Here is a 22,996-nt window from a genome sequence, read left to right as displayed (position 1 = left end):
TGTTTTATTGTGCAGTCCAATTATGATCAATCAAACTGCAGTTGGTTTGTTTTGATTTGAGTCATAACTTAAAAATACAGATAAAGGCTAAAATACACTACAAGACTTTTGCTCAGATTTTGCCCAGATTTTCAGTCTGGACTTGTTGCAGAAAGAAGTTAGCGTGTTTCTATATCTGAAATTTTCAAAAAGTCTGCAAGTTTATGATGTCTAGTTTAAAAAAAATCTGTTCAGATTTTAAAAGTCTTGTAGTGTATTCCAGCCATTACTAACACATTAAAACACAATGAAAACATGTTAACATAATAAAAAACATGATTTTTGACAATAAAAAAAACGGAGTTATCTCATTTTGGAACCAAACTCTTCATATAGACCTAAACTGCATATACAACATCAGCAGAAGTATTTAACAAACCACAACTGATACAGCGCTATGACAAACAACACCGCAAAAAGCAATGATTTAATGAACTAAATCTCATTATTAATAGAGAATAATTCTCAACAGAATATCTCGCTATTAAAACGACAACCTATTAACTTGTAATATTGTTCCTCCTGACAGAATGCAGGTCAGAGCATCTCCCAAGGCAGTACAAGCCTAGACAACACATAATTTCAAGAGACTTTTCCCTCTCCCCAGAATATTCTAATTCAGTCGGAAACAACAAATGAACATTTGTGTGGCTTTACTGTTTGTTTTATATGACTTAGCAATTTCACTCTTCCATTAGTCACTCAAAGCTTTGCCAACCAAAATATAGCAAGCTCTCAGAGCTGGAAATGTTCTCAGCCTTGATGTAAACTACACACTAATAAATACTTTTAGAAAGTCCATTAAAGACTTCCCATGCATGTATTGCAGTAATACTGTTATTCAATGTAAATGCTTTTATTCGGTCGTACTTGGCGTTAGTATAAAGCACTCTGCTGCCAGCACCAGCTTATTCAGAAACAGGAGCTCCGCATATAATGTTCCAGAAATGTTAGTTGCGCGTGCGTTTTGCTTAATCTAATTGTATGAAATTAGATATCAAATTGCTTCTCGAGACCATGTGAGAATTGAGACAACCTTTAGGAGGAGACAGCAACACAACAGGTATTCGCAATAAGGGCGTAGGCTAACCATTTTTTATTGTAAGGTAGTTTTGGATCGCCAAAATGCGCCTCTACTCAAATAGGTCTATGCATTACGTAATTCATAACTACTAGTTTGGTAACCATGTTTCAGCATCATCAAGAGTCAGTACAAGGCATCAGAAGAACAATGCGTGAGATGAAGTGTTAAGATAATGCACTGTGCAGAATGGCAGATATCTGCTGGTGCGTAATGGTTAATTGCACTTCCAAAATGATCATAGAAGTGCGTTCGCAGCAGCGCGGGGCACAGTCGCCATGCGCAAACATCTTCATGCGCTTTCACAAAAGTATATTCAGCGACGTTGAAGTTGCATCGGCTTTATACATGTGATAATCAAAGCAAATCCACCAGCACGGTGAGTTTTAAAAGGTTTATATCGTGCGTGCGCATATATTGTTTATGTATCCGTTTAATGTTATTGGATCATATCCAGCTCTTCCGAAGTTTACTCTTGCTTCTCAAACGATTTTATTAAAGCAATTTTCAACGGAACTTTATATACAGTATTAGGGTGATGCCATTGCGTAATGCATGCTATTTGGAGAGCATTAGGCTTGCTTTATTTCAAACCACATGGGACTATGGATTGCACTCGAAATTCCTTTCGTTTTTTATCAAACTTGCGGAACGTTCTTATAAAGTACAGCGTTCTTTTAATTTACAATACTAACTCCTTATAGATGGTGAGACATAAATAGAAGACTGTGCAGCTGTGAGCTCTTCTGCATGACCCCATGCAATCATAAAGCCATCAGACTGGGTGGGTATCACTTCCCATTAGTACATGCAGATTTGTTTATCTTTAGGTTGGCTTCTCGCTTCTCGGCTGTTTGGTGATGGACTAAGCCACAATGGCGCAGCTGTACTACCGCAGAACGGATAACTCATCGTACCGGGACCGCATCCCGCTGCGGATAGTGCGCGCCGAGTCGGAGCTTTCAGCGCAGGAGAAGTCCTACCTCAGCGCCGTGGAGAAGGGAGACTACGCCAGCGTGAAACAGGCGCTGGAAGAGGCGGAGATCTACTTCAAGATCAACATCGACTGCGTGGATCCTCTGGGGCGCACGGCGCTACTCATCGCCATTGAGAACGAGAACTTGGAGATCATTGAGTTGCTCCTCAGCTTTAACGTGTATGTCGGGGACGCGCTGCTCCACGCCATTCGCAAAGAGGTGGTGGGCGCCGTGGAGCTCCTGTTGAACCACAGGAAGCCCAGTGGAGAGAAACAGGTTTGGTTCGTGATATGTTTAAAGACTTGTTATTTTAAACACAATAATAATGAATATCTTAATTGCTGTCTTAATATGACATAAACTAATAAACGTCCACGTAATTTGTTAGGGAAAATGCATGAACCCCCAAAAAGTTTTGGTAGTCTTTGCTTGAGGTGTTCAGGTTGGTTATGGCCAGTGTAAGCTAATATGTGTCAAAATCCACTCGAACCTGAACTGAACTGCAGACCAGATCTGAATCCAGGCTTTTAAAAATAAGAGCTCTGAGATTTCATTTCTTCTCCACACAAAACTTCTCTTGTTAACAACCGTGTATGTCAGACAAACATTCACTTTAAATTGTTTTACAACTAAAAGAGTTTTCTCCATTATAGGCAACTCACGTGTGCCCTTGCATGTCAGCTACATTCGAGAGAACCTAAGAGCCTGCTGCTATAAAACGTTCTATTCAAATATTTGCTCTAGATGCCTTTTGTTTTAAACAATAAACATAAAGTAACCTTTGCTGCTTTAGAGCAGGTTTGATTTAACACAGACCTTGCTTGTCAGTCCATTCCTCCTAACTGTGATTTGATTGTGCTTTTATTGGATGGGAACAGGCTGCAGCAGCACTGATTCAGAGAAATGATGGGAAGGAGAAACCTTTGACAAATCCCAGCGGCTGCGCATCTGATCATTCCCTCCTCAATCCCTGAGCGATCTCTCTTTTCCTCGGTCTCGCTTCCTGTCTGCATATATTAATGGCACATTTAGAAAACGTTTTGATATGCAAATATCTGAATCAGCATGACTATAGACCACAAGAGAGTAAACAGAAGCAATTGTTTACTTTGATTTTCTAACAAGGAAATTATTAGGATACATACTGTCGGCGTTTTTTCCCTTTTCCGTACTGATTCTGAAATGATTATTAAATAATTACTTTTGTTTTTATTATTTTATAAGTACTTTTACGTATATTTTGCTTATCGAAACGACAGTTCACGACAGTACTATGCTGCTGCAAAGAATGACGGGATGTATAGTGTTGTTGAAAAAATAAGACAAATCAGCCGGCATAGTAATCTCACTTTGTTTGTCAAAATGTGAAATTTGAAACGTAAACACTTTAAATTTAGTACCAGCTGGCTTCCGCGATGATTCTTGAATTAACGCATGGACTCTGGCTCTGATATGGACATTATTACACCATAACATTGCCTTTTATGTTCACGTGGTTTTAGCGTCCTCTTGATTCATGTTAATACTTTTATTTTTAATAAACAATCGCCACATTTAAATTTGTATTTGCCACATTATTCTTCACTTTTGAGTGGAATCGCATCGCCCAGCTTGTCAGGTGACCTAGACATGGCCGACACCATCGTTTTGTGGAGTCAACGGTTCTCTTTCAAGCATACGTTTCGGTGTCTCACTATGGGATACGCCCCTTCCGCGAATTCCTCAGAAGCCCTATTACATTATGCCAGGCCCTATTGACGGCCTCCACGCCTGTTGCTGGATTGAAGGGTCTACGATCTGCTGGTCACCATGCCGCTTTTCCTTTAAATCCTCCAATTCGTGCTCCAGCTTATTGAAGAGCTCGATTCTTGCGATCCCCTCCCTAACGCGCCTAGTACGGACGAAGAGGAGGAGGATTTGCTCGACTACTCTGTGCCCAGTGTGTGCTTTGCGTATTTACACAACTAGAACTGCAGGGTTCCGATTGAGTGATCGGCTATTTGTACCGCGTACGGGGAAGCCGATCACAAAACAGCGATTATCACACTGGATAGTGGAAGCAATTTCTTTGGCGTATACCAGTAAGGGTCTTGCTACCCCATCAGGCTTACGTGCGCACTCAACTAGGGGATGTCGACTTCATGGGCTCTCTTTAAAGGAGTCACTATACAGGACATTTGTGAAGCGGCTAGCTGGTCTTCACCGCACACATTCACCAGGTTTTATAAACTGGATGTCACTGCGCAGACATTTGCGTAACCCCGGTTCTCTGATAGCATTAAGTGAGGTGTCTCACCAGATCGAGGAAGGAAGAGGTGTGCTTGTTTAGAGTGAGGAAGTGTGGCACTACTTATACTACGTAGGTAGCCACTCCTCAGGCACAAGCGTCATGTCTGTCAGCCAATAGGGGCTGGCGTAGTGTAATAGGCCTATAGGGGCGTTTCCCATAGTGAGACACCTCACTTAATGCTATCAGAAAACCTATAGTTTTCCATTGACTGCAAATATGAGTCCATGTGAGTGAAAATATTTTTTTACATATTGGTAAAAATGACCAATTTCCTTAATTAAACTTTGTAGAAATTCTAATAAATTGAATAGTTATAATGGGAGTTTTAATGGAAACTAGTCCCTGTGGGTCTCTGTTGGAAATGTGTTGGGTTCAGTTGGTGGAATGTTATGCACAGTAATTTTGCAAAGATTAGTTGTTTAGGCCATTAATGTTTCCTTGGGGATCTAAAATTTCCACAACATAAATATACAATTTAGAAGTCTGTATTTCTGCATTTGTTCCCCTTCATTTCTTCAGTGTATTTTGCTTGAGGATGAGCTTCAAAGAATCATATTGTAGCAGTAGCTGCCGGTCTGGACACGTCTTTCCAACTAGAGCCGTCATTGTCTTCCTCAAATAGAAAGCTTTCACTGATGGCACTGTGGGCTCTTGTAAAAACCAGATATCATTTGAGATGTGCTAATCACCCTACCTCTCTCTCTCTCTCTCTCTCTCTCTCTCGCGATGCTGATAATTCAAACACTCTCATCTCATTTCTCTCACTTTACTCCTTTCTAACTTGTTATTCTTTCTCACTTTTAATCACTTTTTTGTGCATGCTGCCATGTCGTGTCTTTCTATCTCTTGCTCTCTTATACTCATCTCCCCCAAATGTGGTGTGATCACAGAATCCTGGCTTCATGTAACAGTGTATATATTATGGCTCTCTAATTTAACCTGATTTAAAACTTGCAATGAGAGAACAGTTATTATGCACTGTCCTAGATCATAGGCGCTGGACACGGTTATTACTGATGTTTCTTAAAAAAATGCCGAGATGAGCATTACGATAACAACATGAGCTGTGTCCGTGCATGGAACATGCATCTCAGGGGATCGGTCACAGGTGGACAACGCGAAGTAAATACCAATATAAGCAGGGTCCAGAACGCTTCTTATCTGACCACGCAAACCACATTAAGAGTTATGTGAACAGAACATTTTACATATGCCGGTTACACAGACAATTCGCTGTGGATAAAAGCATCTGCTAAATGAATACATGTAAATGAATCAATTATGTGAAGCACGCACATCTGTTCGAATTCATTTAATGCAGTTTTCTGTTCGAAACGTCTCTGGCAGCCACAATGTGGGTATTTTAAGAGCTTGTAAATTCCAGGTGTTAACGTCAGTCTCACGCTCATCCACTTGTGATTGGGTCACCAGAGACGTCTGTTAATGCCAGTGTAAACAAAGCCCATCTGAAAGCTTTATCACCCACCGCTGCTCCTTCCTGTGCTTGCTTTGGGACCTTCAGATACATATGTGCCCGAGTATGGTTTAGATAGAACATGCTTGTATTTAATTATACAACTAGATTCATGCTTCATTTATATCATCAATATATTGGGTTAGAAGCAAAGGTTCTGCATTTTACATACATAAGAATCCTAGATATTAAAGCTCTCTCAATGTGGTGAATTACATATTCTACATTAGAATCTGGGTCTTTATTCTGTTCTTACATAAGGAAAACTGACATCTTAAATTAGTTAATACGTGACATTGATTTATGTTTGAGCCTGAATGCTGAAATATCGTGTTGTTTAGTAAAATGATTTTTTTGTAATGCCACCTTTCGCAAGAATTGAAATCTTTTGATGTGTCTAAATTCTATCATAATTCAAAGTTGTTCCAAGGTAGGCTTGTGCCGGTAGTACATTTACATGTGGCGGTAATTGATGAAGCTTCTATTACGGTAGATGGTAGTATCACGATTAGGGCTGGGTATCGATGCTGATGATTCGATTCTGATTGACAAGCTCTTGATTCAAGTCAATGGTTATAGATTTAATACAAATCCTATAGATATTTCTAAAAAAGATCAGTAAATATCACATTACAATGGTGTATTAAATAATGAAATGAAGAGCCACAAACCTGTATTAAACTTTAAACACACTTGGGTATGTTGAAACAAAACAGGTTATTTTACATTTAAGATACAGTATAACAAACAAAATGTCACAAAATTGGCTGTAAAATTGGCTGAACTGCTGCCTTTTATGTGTAAAGGTGATGTTAAATTTGATGGCACACCCACATCCGCCATGTTAATTAAGCAGTGAATGAACGACATGCTCCCTGTTGTAAAAAGAAATGTGACGGAAAAAATCGATTCACAGCTTTTGAGAATCAAATACATATGTGACATAATATTCATGGCTTGATATTTAAATGGCCATTTTTACTGAAGCATCAGTTCATTATAAATAATTACCTGTCAGTGTCAGTACAACAGTAGAGCTAATTCATGTTTTTTTCCGAATAGGAAGCAGTAGGATAGTCCCAGTGAAATTAAAAATGACAATTCTTATTTTTTCATGAAATATTGCAGCGTTTATAGTAAATAGCTTATCAATGTGGGTCATTTTCTTTTTAAAATTCATGTACCATCATAACATTCAGTTAAAATCTGAAAATGAACTTCCGTCCTGAAATGACTATCCATCTCAAATGGCTTGGGTGGAGCATCCATTAACTCCATTAACTTCATTTCAAAATCAATGCAACAGCTGTTTTTACACATCCAATCAATTCGCATGGAAAAAGCAAGCCACGCCCATTAATTTTGTCCTTTGAAATTCCTTTTCACTCGGAAATGTGTCAGAATACGGAAGTATAAAAACGAGCGCAACTTCCGGTTCACGGGGACTTTAATAGACATTTCAAAGCAGCACTCTGTGGCAAGATAGGATGTGTTGCATTTCATCTTCAACTTCAAATCAAAATAATTGTTCTGCCACACTGCCATTGTTGACTACATAACACGATTAGCAGATTACTGTATTTTATTTGTTAAAATACGAGATGCAAACTTTAGCGTAGCTAACGGACCAAGAGCAAGACTCTTCAACTGTCAGGAATGCAAATGGAAATACAATCCATGCAATTGGCGAGTTCAGCTATTTGTTTCATGTGGTATTCAGAAACACGTAAATATGAGAAGTGCATTTGCACTACCGTGGTGTACCAAGGCTGTATAAGAGAGATATTTGGAAGAATGTTAGGATAGGAACTATCAGTTCTGGGAAACCATTGAATACCATATTAGGCAATAGTATTAAAAAATGCTCCAGAACTCATCACTTTCCCAAATTCTTAAAAATATCTTCTTTTGTGTTCAACAGAACACAAATATTTATACAATAATTTTTCCTACTATCAATGGTGCCCCAGAACTGCTGCTAACATTCTTCCAAATATCTTTCTTTGTGTTCAACAGAACAGAGTCATTTATACAGCCTTGGAACAACTTTTTTTTGGCGGTTCCTAAAAATGTAATTGGTGGCACTGCAATTTTTGGATGTGCCAAAAAATCTCTCCTGGGATTGTAGGATGACATTAACTTTCTTGTTTCCAAAATGCTAATGGTGCTAATTTAATAAAGGAACTTTCCTCCACGACTCATTTTCTTTAGTAGCCTGAAACAGGTTGTTGCACCTTGTATTTGGTGCCATCCATTCTTTCTTCTATTAGGTACCAAGTCCCTGCGGATAATCCCGCAGCATTCTGCTCCTATACCATCATCATTTATTGCAGGTATTGTGTTTGTTGTTATCTTCCATTTCAGATTTGCCGCACACATATTGCTTTGGATAGAAATGCTCTCTCGTCCTCTGACCACAAAATTCTTGTCACAACTGCAGTCACTGTTATGCTTTTCAAACACTGGCAAACGCCAAATAGAATTTTATCAGCTATTGAAGCTCCATCGTTCCTTCAAAGTTGCTTCTTTCTCAAGTGTTTTTCTTATTTTGCTTTGAGGATTTAGAGGAAAGTCCATTCCATGCAGTGTCTGGGTTTGAGATCAGTGCTCCCACTTTATCACGATTGAACCAGCTCTGATAAAAAAACACCATTTCTGAAATTATGCATTTTTTCTCCATCTCTAACTTATTTGTGATATTCTTTGGTATTCATTTTTAGAACTGTCTTTCAGATGCACAGATTAAATAGAGAGCCACTAGTTTGCAGGCTTGTTTCAGAAAGTGGTGGTGTTATTTTATTGATTCACAGATGACAATTCTTAATGCCAATTTTAAGGTAATTGTCTACTCATTATGGCGATTGTTTGTTTCATCCGTGTATTTTTATTAGTTTTTGTTGGCGAACAGTAGGTCCTGAGTAGGCTTTTGTTGAAACTAGTAACTTTGTATTAACACCTGTCGTATTATTGCTCCTGTATGACATATCACTTACTGCTCCCTGAACTCTCTGTAAGTCTCTTTGGATAAAAGCGTCTGCTAAATGACTCAATGTAAATGTACTCATTCATGATTATGCACATTTCAATTTTAAGAATATTTTATAGCATTTAATAATATCCTCATTTTTTAATTCACCAAAAATGGAATGTGTATTACTGTTAATTTAGTAAAATTAAAAGAGATTAAAATGAAAATGAGATTCAGTGTATGTTTCATTCGACAAATTTCGAGGAAATTTCTTGGCCACCTTTGACTACCTTAGTAGGAAAAATTGCTTTATAAATGTCTTTGTTCTGTTGAACACAAAAGAAGATATTTTGAAGAATGTAGGAAAGCAAACAGTTCTGGGGCACATTTGACTACCATTGTCATTTTTCCTACTATGCTAGTCAATGGTGGCCAAGAACTGTTTGGTGACAAGCATTCTTCCAAATATCTTTCTCCATGTTCATCGAAACAAAGAAATGAATACAGATTTGGAACAACTCGAGAGTGAGTGAACGATGACGGAATATATTTGAGGGAACTGTTCCTTTAAGACTTCAGCCGTCTGTACATAAGTAATACTAATTGCATCTTGTGTCCCCAGGTGCCACCCCTACTCCTCGACAAACAGTTCTCCGACTTTACTCCCGACATAACCCCCATCGTCCTGGCTGCTCACACCAACAACTACGAGATCATCAAGATGTTGGTTCAGAAAGGCGTGTCCGTCCCCCAGCCTCACGAGGTGCGCTGTAACTGCGTGGAGTGCGTCTCCAGCTCGGACGTGGACAGCCTGCGACATTCACGGTCTCGGCTGAACATCTACAAAGCCCTGGCCAGCCCTTCTCTCATCGCCCTGTCCAGCGAGGATCCCTTCCTCACCGCCTTCCAGCTCAGCTGGGAACTCCAGGAGCTCAGCAAAGTCGAAAACGAGTTCAAAGCTGAATACGAGGAGCTCTCCCGGCAGTGCAAATGCTTTGCCAAAGATCTCCTGGACCAGACCAGGTCCTCCCGCGAGCTGGAGCTGATCCTGAACTTCCGAGATGACATCAACCTGCTGCAGGATGAGGCCACCAATGAGCTGGCTCGGCTGAAACTGGCCATCAAATACCGGCAAAAAGAGGTACAGATGATATGATCTGTGATGTTTTTAAATCTTTCTCATCTAGGTTTGACATAGAAGGACATATTAGCTGCATCTGCATTCAAAAAGGTCATTTTAGGAAACCAGATGAAGCTCAAGCCTCGTGTGAAGATCGTTGAGAGTTAATACGAAACCACTGAGGTGTAACAAGGCCTAAGATTGGGGTAATTTTCTTCACAGTTGACAAGATCATCGCATGCCTCCGCACCGTAATAGAGTTTATAGCAGGGCCTGTAAATAACCAACAGCTTCAGCTTGTTCTCTTTGACCTGTAATGACTTCATGCGGCGCAGGAGTGAGGAGTCATACACTCTTTCAGCGTGTACTGTGGGTTTGTAGCTGCTGATTATTTTGCGTCTACGTGTATGTTCTCATTTCATGGCTCACGTCTTGTACTTGTAAATCCAGCAAGCACTTGCTACCTCTGCGGTCATGGTTTTTTCTCATTTGGGTAGCAGGATGAATCGTAAAACAGCCGAGGTAAACAAAGTAAAGTGCAAAACAAGACAAGTCCCAAAAGCATGAAAATAGTGAGTTTTAAGAGATTATAGTGAGAAACTGTGTGTGTTTAATTAGGTTATATCTTAAACAATGTTTTTGTAATTATGTGGCCCCCTTTTGGTGACATGGTGGTATTACATTCTATGTGTTTATATGCAGTAAGTGTGTCTGATTTGGATGCTTAATGGCTATAAATGACGTTAATAACTTTTTTATTAAATAATTCCATTTAATTTATATGGTATTATTAATTTATATTTTTTATATAGCATTGTTGCAAAGCAGCATACACTACTGGTCTAATGTTTGGATCACTTACTCATTCTTTTTCATATTTTTTCGACATTTTACAATAATAGTAAACCCATTGAAACCACGTAATAATAACAACACACTGGTAACTGTGGAAATGATGTTGTGACTAAAAGCATACAAAATAAATGAACTTATATTTTAACGTCACCCTTTGCCTAATGCCTAGAATTTGCGAAATCACACACTTGGCATTTTATCATCTAGCTTCTTTAGGTCTCAGTATTAAAGGGATTTACATTTATTCAGGGCTCCAATGGGCTTCTTTTTATTTATTATTTGGTCAAAGTCATCTATTTAAAAATGTTTTAAATAAAAATGTTGTTTTCTAATAAGGCTGCACGATTAATCGTATTTTAATCGTGATAACGATTATGTTTCCCACAATTTATTCAGCATAATCGTTGTGATATTAATGTTTTAAAAGCAAGCACAAAACTCAAAGGTCATAAAAGCTTTACAGGAAATACAAAACACAAAAATTGTTCACTGCATTTCTACTATTTTAACACGTTTTTGCAAAACCCACAGACAAACATGAAGGTTATTTGCAACCAATGTTATTTTTCTTGGTGAAGTGTTTAGACGGTTGATCGCGTGCTTTGAAATACGGTGTTGAAGAAGTTCAGTGGCAGCAGATTATAACATATTCATTGCCTGTAAAGTATAGACCTAATAAACATGCTGAATAAGTGACATCAAAAACACAAAAATAATTGTGTTTATTAATCGTGATGAACATTTTTAGCAAAATAACCGCGATTATAATTTAACCCGTGATCGTGCAGCCCTATTTTCTAATGTAGGCTATGTCTAATCAATTTCAAAACATTGAAACATTTTGTCAAGTGATCCTAAACGTACGAGCCGTAGTGGACGTTTGGGCAGTAGTTACTTTAGTAGTAAACACTGATAACAAGCCATGGCCTTCAAAACTACATTTTCTATTCTCTGAATACAACCAAGTCTTCCTTGTCCATCTGTTAAACGTTTGTTTGTGATGGTGTGGTTGTCTTGCATATCACGCCCGAGTCTTCTCAAACCGGTAATACACTTTCTGCTGAAACTTGGAGGTGAACATTTTGTGCTTGAACAGTTCATAGACAGGCCAGGATCAGGGGTCCAAGCCCCGTCCTCACGCCCAAACACTTCATCTGAACATCACCTTTTTATTTAGCTAAAAACTGTGTGTAATGCTTTGATGCTGTTGTCTGTCGAATAAGTGCTTCGAATTCTAAAAGCCTTATTCCAAAAGAATACGACATTAAGAAATGATGACACGACACAGAGAAGTCAAGTGGCACTAAAAGAAGGACGTACATTGAGTGTTTGATCTTCACACTTTATCCTTAATTGATCGCTGTCATGGTGTTTTAAAGTACTGTCCCTGTGACAGGCAGTGGTGTTAGTGAGCCTGAGAACAGATTGTTCGGTGCTAATCGGCCCTGACAGAGAGTCTTCGACTTCACCTCATCGCTCTCAGAGCGCCTGGCCCTGCCGTAATGAGAATGCATTTGTTTGTAATTTGGTTAGGCGCACTCCCACTTCCGCTTGACATTTCAAATGCCTGGTTAACGGCTTTGGGCAGATCTCGGGAGACGAGATGAAGAGAAGAACTCCCAACACATGTAGAACAGGAGGACAGCTGCAGGCACAACGTTATTCGCATGCATGATACAAAGATGAAAGGAGAATGAGCTTTTGAGCAATAGGTGGCGCTGTCACTAAACTCTTACGGGTGGTTTCCTGGACAAGGATTATCTAAAACCAGGACTAGGCCTTAGTTAAATTAGTCCATTTAACTAGTTTTTACATTCACGCCCTACAAAACATGACTTGTGTGCATTTTGAACCAACACAATGGCACTGGTGTGTTTTAAAATATGTCAGTACAGGTTGGTTTCAGTTTGGAGAGCTTTAACATTTATTTTTTAAAGGAAACCACCCCTTAAAGTACCCCAGGGCACAGCCATAAGATCAAATGCTTGTTTTAGTTGGCGAGATACGGCCTCACTTCCTGTTTGTTCCCGTTTTCACTGATGCATTTCATGGCTTGAATATCAAAAATAATTTAATCATTTTGTTAGGCCCAATGTGCTCTGCAGATGATCGGACACAAATTTAAGAGAGATTTGAAAAAAAAATTATGAATTAAAAAAAAATGGTATGAATTTAAAAAAAAATGGTATGAATTTCCAAACTTGGAAAGTTGGATGTTTACTTTCAAGGAAAGTACTAGCATAAAGCGTTATGACTGGGTAGTATACCTAAAAATTTAATTTTTCATAATTTACTCACCCTCGTGTGCTTCCAAACCTGTATAATTTATATATGTATAAAACACAGAAAAGTGTAGAAGAATGTTGGTAACCAAGCAACATTGGACCCCATTGACATCCATTGTATGAACACAAAACAACATGAGACATTTCTCAAAATATCTTATTTTGTGTTTCACAGAAGAAAGAGTCATATACAAGTTTAGAATGACATGAGGGTGAATAAATGATGGCAATTTTTTTTATTTTTGGGTGAACTATGAAGTAAAAGATCACTAGGTGGTGTTAGTACTAAGGTGCCTGGCTCCTAAAACGTAAATTTCACAGCTAAAGAAATTTACATAACACACAATTTCAACTTTTCTTTGATGTCAGGCTTGGTACTGCTTAGGTTTTTGTCTAGAAGATTCTGAATAGGAGTTAAAGGGGGGATTTAAGGCTGTTTTGTGCATTCTGAGTCTGACTTTTTTACAATGTTAAACATGCTGGCTTCTCATGCTGGTCAACTTGTCAAAAAAAAACCGAGTTGGACGTATTACGTAGTATTTCTGTGCTTTTGCAACCACATGTACACACTGCCTCCGATATTTTCGTCTTTCACAAAAGAATTTGGACTGGGTTCGATTTTCTGCGTTTTTCGCATCTGTAGCAAGGATTTTGAAAGGTGTTTTGACAATTCAAAGACACCGTACAAACGAGCGCCAAATACGAAAAAACGCATACGAAAACTTCTGACTGTATGTGCAAAAACCTTTACTGCAGGGCTATTGAGACCACACCCCCTACATGCACTGTGCATTCTTAACTATATTAAATTATATCAGAAGTTTGGACACATTACTGTTCTAAATGATTTTGAAAGAAGTCTCTTATTCATCAAGCCTGCTTTTATTTGATCAAAAATACAGAACAAAACAGTAATATTGTAATACATAAAAGTTTTCTATTTCAATATTTAATCTATTTCTGTGATGCAAAGGTGAATTTTCCATACCCATTACGCCAGTCTTCAGTGACACATGATGCTGATTTCATCAATTTTGTGCAGCTTAATAATTTTTATAATGTGTGATCATTTTTTCTTTGAATAATAAAAATGATTTGTTATTACTATTTGTATTTTTAAACAATAAAATGCAGGCTTGAATGATGATCACTTAAAATTGTAACTGGTACAAATATTTGACCAGTTTTGTATATATTAGATTACAGTTTGTTTTAGCAAGCATGCTGATTGAGGAGTATTTATTCATATAGCTTATGTCTATTCATTTGCATGAATTGTAAAATATTCATACCACTAAAATATGTTTACCACAACATAAATATTTTAAGTTTTTCAGAATTAAAGTTCTATTTATATTTAAATCAGTCAAAAATGTAAAAATAATAATAATCTGTATTAATTTGCATGCATGTCAGATTATAACCAAACAAAATGTTCATATTTATGTTTTTATATGATAGTTTAAATAAAATCCTAAAATTTCTAAATAATTCCCATAAATTCCTGTAAATTCCTGAAAATTCCTGGTAAATTTCAAACTTGGAATATTTCCAAAATTCCCCAGATGACGTTCCCATGGAAAGTAACTTGATTTTACTGACAGTTTATAGCCCAGATAGAACGCAGTGTGTGCAGTAATAATGTTTCTTCATTTTAAATGCTCATATGTCATATGCGAACTATAAATATTAATCATATTTAATATTTTCGCTTCTTCCAGTAAAGTAAAACAACACACTTGCTTACCAAAATCTGCCAAAAAGCTTCAAACGTGAGAAAATGAAACACATTCTGTGAGATTTTACAATAATAGGTCAAAGAATAAAATAACTGATTTGGCTAATTCTCCAAACCACCTGTTAATATTTCTGCGCTAGCGCATGATTTCCCAGCATTCTTCTCTATTCATCCCTCTCTCAGTTTGTAGCACAGCCAAAATGCCAGCAGCTGTTGGCCTCGCGTTGGTATGATGAATTTCCTGGCTGGAGGAGACGTCACTGGGCTGGCAAATTCATCACCTGTGTCTTCATCGGCCTGCTCTTCCCTCTGCTCTCCCTGTGTTACCTGATGGCACCCAAGAGCCGCTACGGCCTCTTTATCCGCAAACCTTTCATCAAATTCATCTGCCACACTGCCTCGTACCTGACCTTCCTTTTCCTGCTGCTACTGGCCTCCCAACACATAGTCTCCAACAATCCTGATCGCCAGGGTCCAAAGCCCACCACTGTGGAGTGGATGATTCTACCTTGGGTTCTAGGTAAGTCCAGATGAGTTGAACAATTATCAAATTGTTATTATAATTTTATTTTCTTTCAAATAGAATAAAATGGCAATGTATTTTTACATACACATTCAAGATGATTTATTACGTTCATCCATGCAACTTTTCCATGGTTCTTGGACCAGAGAACCGAGAATGTCCTTGAACTTGAACCAACAAAATCTGTTGGCTGCCATCATAGGTTTCATATGGACAGAGATCAAGCAGATGTGGGACGGTGGGTTTCAGGACTACGTCCATGATTGGTGGAATCTCATGGACTTTGTGATGAATTCCTTGTATCTTGCAACCATCTCACTGAAGATCGTTGCTTATGTCAAGGTACTTTGCATCAGTTCATAGAAATGAATTTGATTCAAATAAATATTAGTTAGAGTTAACATGTTAAGGTGTTTGAAGTCCTTTACCGACTATATCTTTCTTTTGTACTAACAGTACAGTGGTTGCAAACCCAGGGAAACCTGGGAAATGTGGCATCCAACACTAGTGGCTGAAGCTGTGTTTGCCATTGCCAACATCTTCAGCTCGCTGCGCCTCATCTCGCTCTTCACCGCAAACTCCCACCTAGGTCCCTTACAGATTTCATTGGGTCGAATGCTTCTGGACATCCTGAAGTTCCTGTTTATCTACTGTCTGGTGCTTGTAGCCTTCGCCAATGGACTTAATCAGCTCTACTTCTATTACGAGACCAGTGACGGAATGAGCTGCAAGGGTATCCGCTGTGAACGTCAAAACAATGCTTTCTCAACGTAAGTGCACCTTAACACTTCAGAACGTTTAAGTTTATGCGTTTGGCTGACGCTTTTATCCAAAGCGACTTACATTGCATTGTATTTGGTCATAAGTCTACATTCCAAGTATACGCAGTCAATGCATCGTGTGCTCTTGCTTTCTATCAGCAACATGGCCTTCGGGTGAGTTTTGTATGAAATTGCTCATCCTAACTTGGCTTTTCATTTGTTTCGTAGGCTATTTGAGACCCTGCAGTCTTTGTTCTGGTCTATTTTCGGGCTGATCAGCCTGTATGTGACCAATGTGCAAGCCGATCACAAGTTCACAGAGTTTGTGGGTGCCACCATGTTTGGTACTTATAACGTCATCTCCTTGGTGGTGCTTCTCAATATGCTCATTGCCATGATGAACAATTCTTACCAACATATCGCTGTAAGTGCTGATTGAGGAATTGTTTCTGTGCTTTATATGGACATTTGGCATAGTAAAGGATGACAAAAATTACATAGATTTTTACTGCACCAGTTTGCACTGAACTTGTGTTTGTTTGGCATTAATGAAAATGATTAGTAATGGCCATCTGTGACATCTCATCTATTCTGGTTTTACTAAAGGACCATGCTGATATTGAATGGAAATTTGCCAGAACAAAGTTATGGATGAGTTATTTCGAGGAAGGAGGCACCCTACCACCACCTTTTAACATCATCCCCAGTCCTAAATCCATATGTTACCTGATCACATGGATTAAGGTGCATGTTTTCAAGAGGAGGTCAAAAAGGACTGAGACTTTTGGGACATTAGGGGTGAGACTTTTTCATTAGATCGTCATATTAACGGGACAGTTCACGTCTGTGTCTCTGTATGACCTGTATGACAAACCTGCACAACTTTTGTGGACAACAATCCTGTTATTTTACAATACAACGTACTGTAAGTGAACAGTGACTTAGGCTGTCTGTTAAACATTGTCTTTTGTGTTCCATAGAAAAACACTATAGTCAGGGCTGGACTGGGATGTTAATTTGGCACTGGCATTTTTGACCAGCTTCGGCCCTCCACCATTTTAGTTTGGGGGGGGGGGATGTGCGAGTGGTGTGTTGTGCTGCTGTCATTGCCTTTCCTGCATACATGTCCGATTCGCAGTTGTATTCGCGTTCCGTGCAAACGTGCCTGATTCACGCTTCTGATCCGTCCGTCTATATGGCCCATGCGTCCGTTTCGGCCCAAAAAGTACATCGGCCCACCGGGAAAATGCCCGGTATGCCCGATGGCCAATCCAGCCCTGACTATAGTGTACTGGGAGATGAATTTACATTTTTGAGTGAACTGTCCCTTTAAGACATCACAGAGCAATGAATGAGCAGTTTTATCTAAATGTATAGAGATGATCTTGTCGGCAACAGAAATAGAATTACGGAAGGTAATTTATTTTATTTTTGGCCTTTCAGAGAAGAGCTGCTGAAAACGTGCGACTCAACAACCAATACCAGGTATCTTGGTTCAAAAGTATTTTTTGACTTTAATTGCAAACCAGTTCATTTTAGTTTTCTTATTTCCCAAAATGCAGGAGGTCTTGAGAAACTTAGTGAAGCGTTATGTGGCCGCTATGATTCGAGACGCCAAGACTGAGGAGGGACTCACTGAGGAAAACTTCAAAGTAAGCTTTAAAATCATCATAACAAGAAAAATGGTTCATTTGTCCTCTTTCATATCCATACTGACATGAGAGTAAGTGATATTCCGCTTGCATTCACTGGCTCTGAACACCTGATGCCAAAGCACTCTTGGAGTTAATACGGACACCTGTGGGTGTGAATGCAGCATCACATAAACGTTCACAGGAGTATTTTATCTCCCATGATTCATTAGTGGACTTATTCTGCTAATGTCAGATCATCGATAATATGAGTGACCATGACAGCCACCACGAGGAGGAAGCACCATTTAAAAAAATGAAACAGCTTTTCTCAGCCATTTGAGAATTTGATTTCATTGCTCAAAACAAAAGTGAAGATTTTCATGAAAAACAAATCTGAAAACATACTTGTATGCTCTTAACATCAACAGGAGTTGAAGCAGGACATATCAAGCTTCCGCTATGAAGTCATAGGAATGATGAAGGGCAACCGGAAAAGTACTCATGGAAAAATGCTGGGCACGGATGCTTCGTATGCGACCCATTCAGACTGTTCGATGAAGTATTCCTCAGCTCTTCAGCAGATCAGTAAAGTACACTTATGTGACGTCACCACTGTTATTCAGCAACAAAAGTCAGAAGACACAAGAGAGTCTCTCTGCTGTCTGGTCAACGGCTCGGCACTCGCTTTAGCTGACACCACTCCTAAAGATAAAGCCAGAAAGGACTTCCCTAAGGATTTCTCGGATTTCGGGTTGTTCCAGAAGACTCAGAAACAATCTGATCTTTTCCTCAAGCAGAATAAAATGTACTCGCTGGCTGAAGAGGTGCAGGAAATGGACTCTGACATATCAGACTGGAAAGGAGAGGAAGCGGTGGAGAAGACTCTGGCAGGAGAGATTGAAAAAGACCCGGCGGTGGAGGAGAGCGTGTTAGAAGATCAAGAGAGAGAGCACCTCCAGTCTCCGCATGAACACTAGATGAACTCTTCCATATATATACTGTAAATGAGGATTATCTACATCACAAATCTGGAGGATTTACAGTTTGAGAGGTGGAGCAGTGTTCCTTTTTACGCACAGAGGTGAAGTATGGGTGGACAAAGTTGTCTGATTTGCAGAACGTTGATAAAACGTTACCTGTTTGACTGTTTTGGACTTGAGCTTTTGCAGGACGACAGACACCATGTGTAAATGTCCTTCGAGAAAATGCTTGAGAAAGCACTGCAAAATGTTTAAATCTGTAAAATAGTTTGCTTCAACTTGAAAAATATCAACTGATCACAATAATTGTTTTAGTTTAAGCACTTTTTAGGGCTCATAAAATATACCGTTCACATTACATAAATATAATCAAATATAAAATGCGTTGAGATGTTTGCAGAATATTGATTAAATTGATTCGGAGCTTCATTGTAATGCAACTGTATTTAATTGCATTAAGTTGCGACTGCATACGAGACACGGCCATTAAAGCATTTTTACAACTATGCAATACAAATATAACCTTTGTTATCAATACTTTTCCCAGCCCTGGTATAGACGATTTCATCGGACGCACGTGCATAGCCCAAAATTAACGTCCGGTCTGTGTTTGGCAAGTGGCTAGTAATATAACAATTTATTTTGTATTTCATTTTTAAAAATATTTTTTAATGCATATTAATTGTAACAGTTATAGATTCTTTGCAGAGGTCTACCAGAAGTTAAGTTTAGGCCACAAAACGTTTGTTTAAGTTATTGCCGATGAAACCGTCTATTCACACATGATTTTATGTTTAGCCAAATTTCTGAGCACTGTCCTCAGTATTGTAAGTGTCCTGAGCTCTCAAATAACAGCATTACCTGACTGACTCTAGCGGACCACACGACTTTCAGCAAGATGTCAACTGTGGTTATTTGAAAAATAAAACATCTTCTTGGGACATGCTACAGGTTCAGATTCTTTGCTTCGACCTACTTATAATAGCTTCAACATTTGTCTCAACTATGGCTTGTATTCAATGTGTCCTCCACGTGTCTTTTTAATTTACAGCCACATGTTGCACATTTCTGACTGTTATAGCAGTCACAGACTATTACTCACGCTGTCTCTTGTTTTTTGTCTTCTGCTGCCATAGCAACACGCAGCGGATGTTCTTGTTCTTTAATTAATTGACTTCATGGCAGTTGCTTTATCTGGAGCCACACCATGCTGTTTTCAATTAACACCGAATAAATTGCCGGCAGATAGTTTTCCAGACTGTTTTGCTGTTGAAACGAGTCACTTCCTGTGTCTTTAAATTAGAGGCGGCAGGCTTGCAAATCTGGTCTATCAGTGCGTATAATGAAAAATTGTAGGTTGAATATCTACTAAAATATTTAGGTAATATGTAGAATATTTTTCTAAAGCAAAATGAAAGTTCTTGAAATTCTCACCTCTTGTGCTCCAAAATATACCATAGCTGTTCTTCCGAAACCTTGGATGTGCAAACGCACAGTTTTTCATGAAATGGTACATTTTAAATGATTAAAGCGGCCGTAACACATGCAGTTTCAGCGTAATATAATATTAATATTGAGTACCTATAGAGTAGTATCGCATACTTAGTATCTTCGAAGAGTATTTAGTTTGATCACATTTATAAAAGATAGATACAGCTGTACGATTATTTCTGAAAGCATACGGCGCGTGTGGGGGGGGAGTAGGCTGAACTAAAGCACATGCGCACCCATTGCCAACAAAACACAGACATCAGTTTCACTCACCGCATGCGGCTCATGTCCGGCATCTTTTAGCGCTGGGACGGCTCCATCTATCAGTTTCAAACTCTCCAAAAAAAAAATCTCCAAATCCAGCGTTATATCCAGCGTTTATATAACATTCATCACCCAAAGGAGGTGAACAAACAAACACCTGAACTTCTCTCTCTCTCCTGCACACAAGTGAAAGTGATGTCTGCGCATGCTCCTTCTCCTGCTCTCCTTGCTGCCGCGTGCTTTTCCGGGAGAATTGCACAATAAGGGACTAAGAAAAATTGTTACGAAACAGTTTTATATGTTCGAAAAAAACACTTTCCGAAACCTGTACGATCGCTGGGGGAGTGTGTCGAGCACAGAAATACAACGTAATACGCACAACTGGTTTTTTTGACAAGTTGACCATGTTAAGCACGAGAAGCCAGCACGTTTAACAGTGTAAAGAAGTCAGAATGCATGACACACCGTTGCACCACCCCTTTAAATACTGTGTCGTCCAAATTGACTAGCACTTTTAATACTTTTTATTGGTTAGATATTTGCAAAACCCGGTGACAAATAAAGGTTGACTGATAATTATGATTTATGCCGAGAAAACAATAAAATACAGAGACAAGGTTTCAGAAGGACAGCAGTGATATACAAGTTTAGAACAGCATGGTTTAAAAATATTAGTTATTAACTAAAAATTAGTTAATTTTAATTGATTCAAATTTTGGATGAACATTTTATTTGTGAAAACCGGTATACACGCACAAAATAAAGGTGCTTCACGATGCCATAGAAGAACACTTTATATCTAAACGATTCCATAAAAAACCTTTAACATCCGAAGAACCTTTCTGTTTCACAAAAAGTTCTTTGTGGAGAAAAAGGATTTTCACATTATAAAAAGGTAAGAACCTTTGACTAAATGGTTCTTCTATATAGCATTGCTTTGCAAGTTTATTTTTAAGAGGGCATGCATGGAAACACCCGAGTGTTCTCTGAGATCTCACGATCTTCTGCTTAGATCTGTTTACAACACTTTCTTTCTGCAGCTTGAGAGGATTATTTTCATGTAGACCTACTGGTATTTACTACCAGCGTCTCTCAGTTCAGCAGCGCTGGATGAAACGCTGCAGCTCATCACTATCCAAAAGCCGTAAAATCGCTTCAAAGTTAAACAGGGTGGAAAGGCGTGAGGGAGCTCATTCCAGATGCGTCTTCATGTCGGTTTCATACATGGACTTTTACAGGAGATTTATTATGTTTAACAGGTTTCAAAACAAAACATTTTTTATGTTTTGACTTTAAATGATGTTCATTGGGACGGGTGAGGTTAAGCAGGACTCCTTCGTTGCAGTTTGATTGTTAACAGATCTGAAGGTCACCAGGTGAAGTGTGTATCTTTCCAATGTTAAAATACTTTCTCAAGGCCAAACGTAATGTGCAGAGACAACTGTAAGATATTTCTGTTTGTTTGAGAGTAAACCTGGCTGACATTGCAACATTGGCTCAACCGATGATGTTTTTTGGCGACCAAAGTGGACGGGTGGTGTTTTATCTTTTTTAATGCAGTATGTACCAGCTATTGGTGGATAATTACACTCATTTGAACCTTTACATTTCTGAATACAAACGTTATTCTGAAAAACCTTAAATTCATAAATTCTTTCAAAGATTTAGTTCCCATGCAAGGGTAGCCTTACCCTTTAAACTGGGTCCTCCCACTAATATGATATTTTTGTCATAACCATCTGACATATAAATGTAGATGTGTTTTTTTCCAATAGCTGTCCACAAGATGGAGCCACTTATCTAAAAGCCTCATTTTTTATCCAATTGATCATCTGTGAAAGTGATGTTTGTTTTTAGCCACAAGCCAAGAGATATGAATCTGAATGTTGCAGGGTTTTGGTTTTTTATTAATGTCAATACGTGGATATTTGGAGTGAAGCCCTGGAATTATCACACTTTTTATCCTTATCATTATTATTTATCCTTTGCTCCTCCAAGTTTTGGTTTGCAAGTTTGTACAATATTTTTCTTCACTGAAATACTGTAAATCACAGGATAATCCACAATTTCCTTTAAAAACAGTATTATGTGTGCTTGTATAGTGGGTTCTAAATGTCTGAGAGCATGTTAAAAAACGTTTGCCTTTAAAACGTGGCTTTAAGGGTTTGGGATGTTGAAGAAATGACAAAAATTAACAATGAAATATTTTAGATTCTGCAATTTTTTTCGAGGGCAGTTATTAAATGTACTTCATGGAAATGTTGTAACATTGGTCATGTTGCTCCATGCTGTCATCAAACCACACACTAGAAAAATCTCAAATATCTTTTTTACTTTAATTTGCATTTAAAAGTCCCAAATTACATTGGAAAATGTGTTTCATTGGTGCTCTTGGATGTTGGACCCCACTGCATCCACAACCCTGTTCTCAAACAGTGCCAAATGTCACCAGAACAAAGAAGCCATCAGCAAATTACCAATAAGGTAAAGAAGTAGATGATCATTTATACGTTAAC

General features: G+C 38.5%; 1 protein-coding gene across 2 annotated transcripts; it reads left to right on the top strand.

The window, feature by feature from the left end:
- Positions 1-1,269: 1,269 nt before the first annotated feature.
- Positions 1,270-19,738, top strand: trpc4b (transient receptor potential cation channel, subfamily C, member 4b). 2 transcript variants are annotated; one of them, XM_057351825.1, is made up of 11 exons: positions 1,270-1,499; positions 1,951-2,373; positions 9,452-9,970; positions 15,011-15,347; positions 15,553-15,692; positions 15,807-16,120; positions 16,340-16,535; positions 16,718-16,909; positions 17,555-17,596; positions 17,674-17,763; positions 18,174-19,738. In XM_057351825.1, exons 2-11 carry the CDS (start codon positions 1,996-1,998, stop codon positions 18,720-18,722), a joined length of 2,757 nt encoding a protein of 918 aa, XP_057207808.1. In that variant the 5' UTR covers positions 1,270-1,499; positions 1,951-1,995; the 3' UTR covers positions 18,723-19,738. The 2 variants fall into 2 exon arrangements, with proteins under 2 accessions (XP_057207808.1, XP_057207809.1); XM_057351826.1 differs by having other exon boundaries at positions 1,825-2,373.
- Positions 19,739-22,996: the final 3,258 nt, after the last annotated feature.

This window comes from Triplophysa rosa, linkage group LG14 (genome assembly GCF_024868665.1).
Source record: "Triplophysa rosa linkage group LG14, Trosa_1v2, whole genome shotgun sequence".
Taxonomy (NCBI): Eukaryota; Metazoa; Chordata; class Actinopteri; order Cypriniformes; family Nemacheilidae; genus Triplophysa; species Triplophysa rosa.
This window is presented reverse-complemented; position numbering and strand designations above follow the sequence as displayed.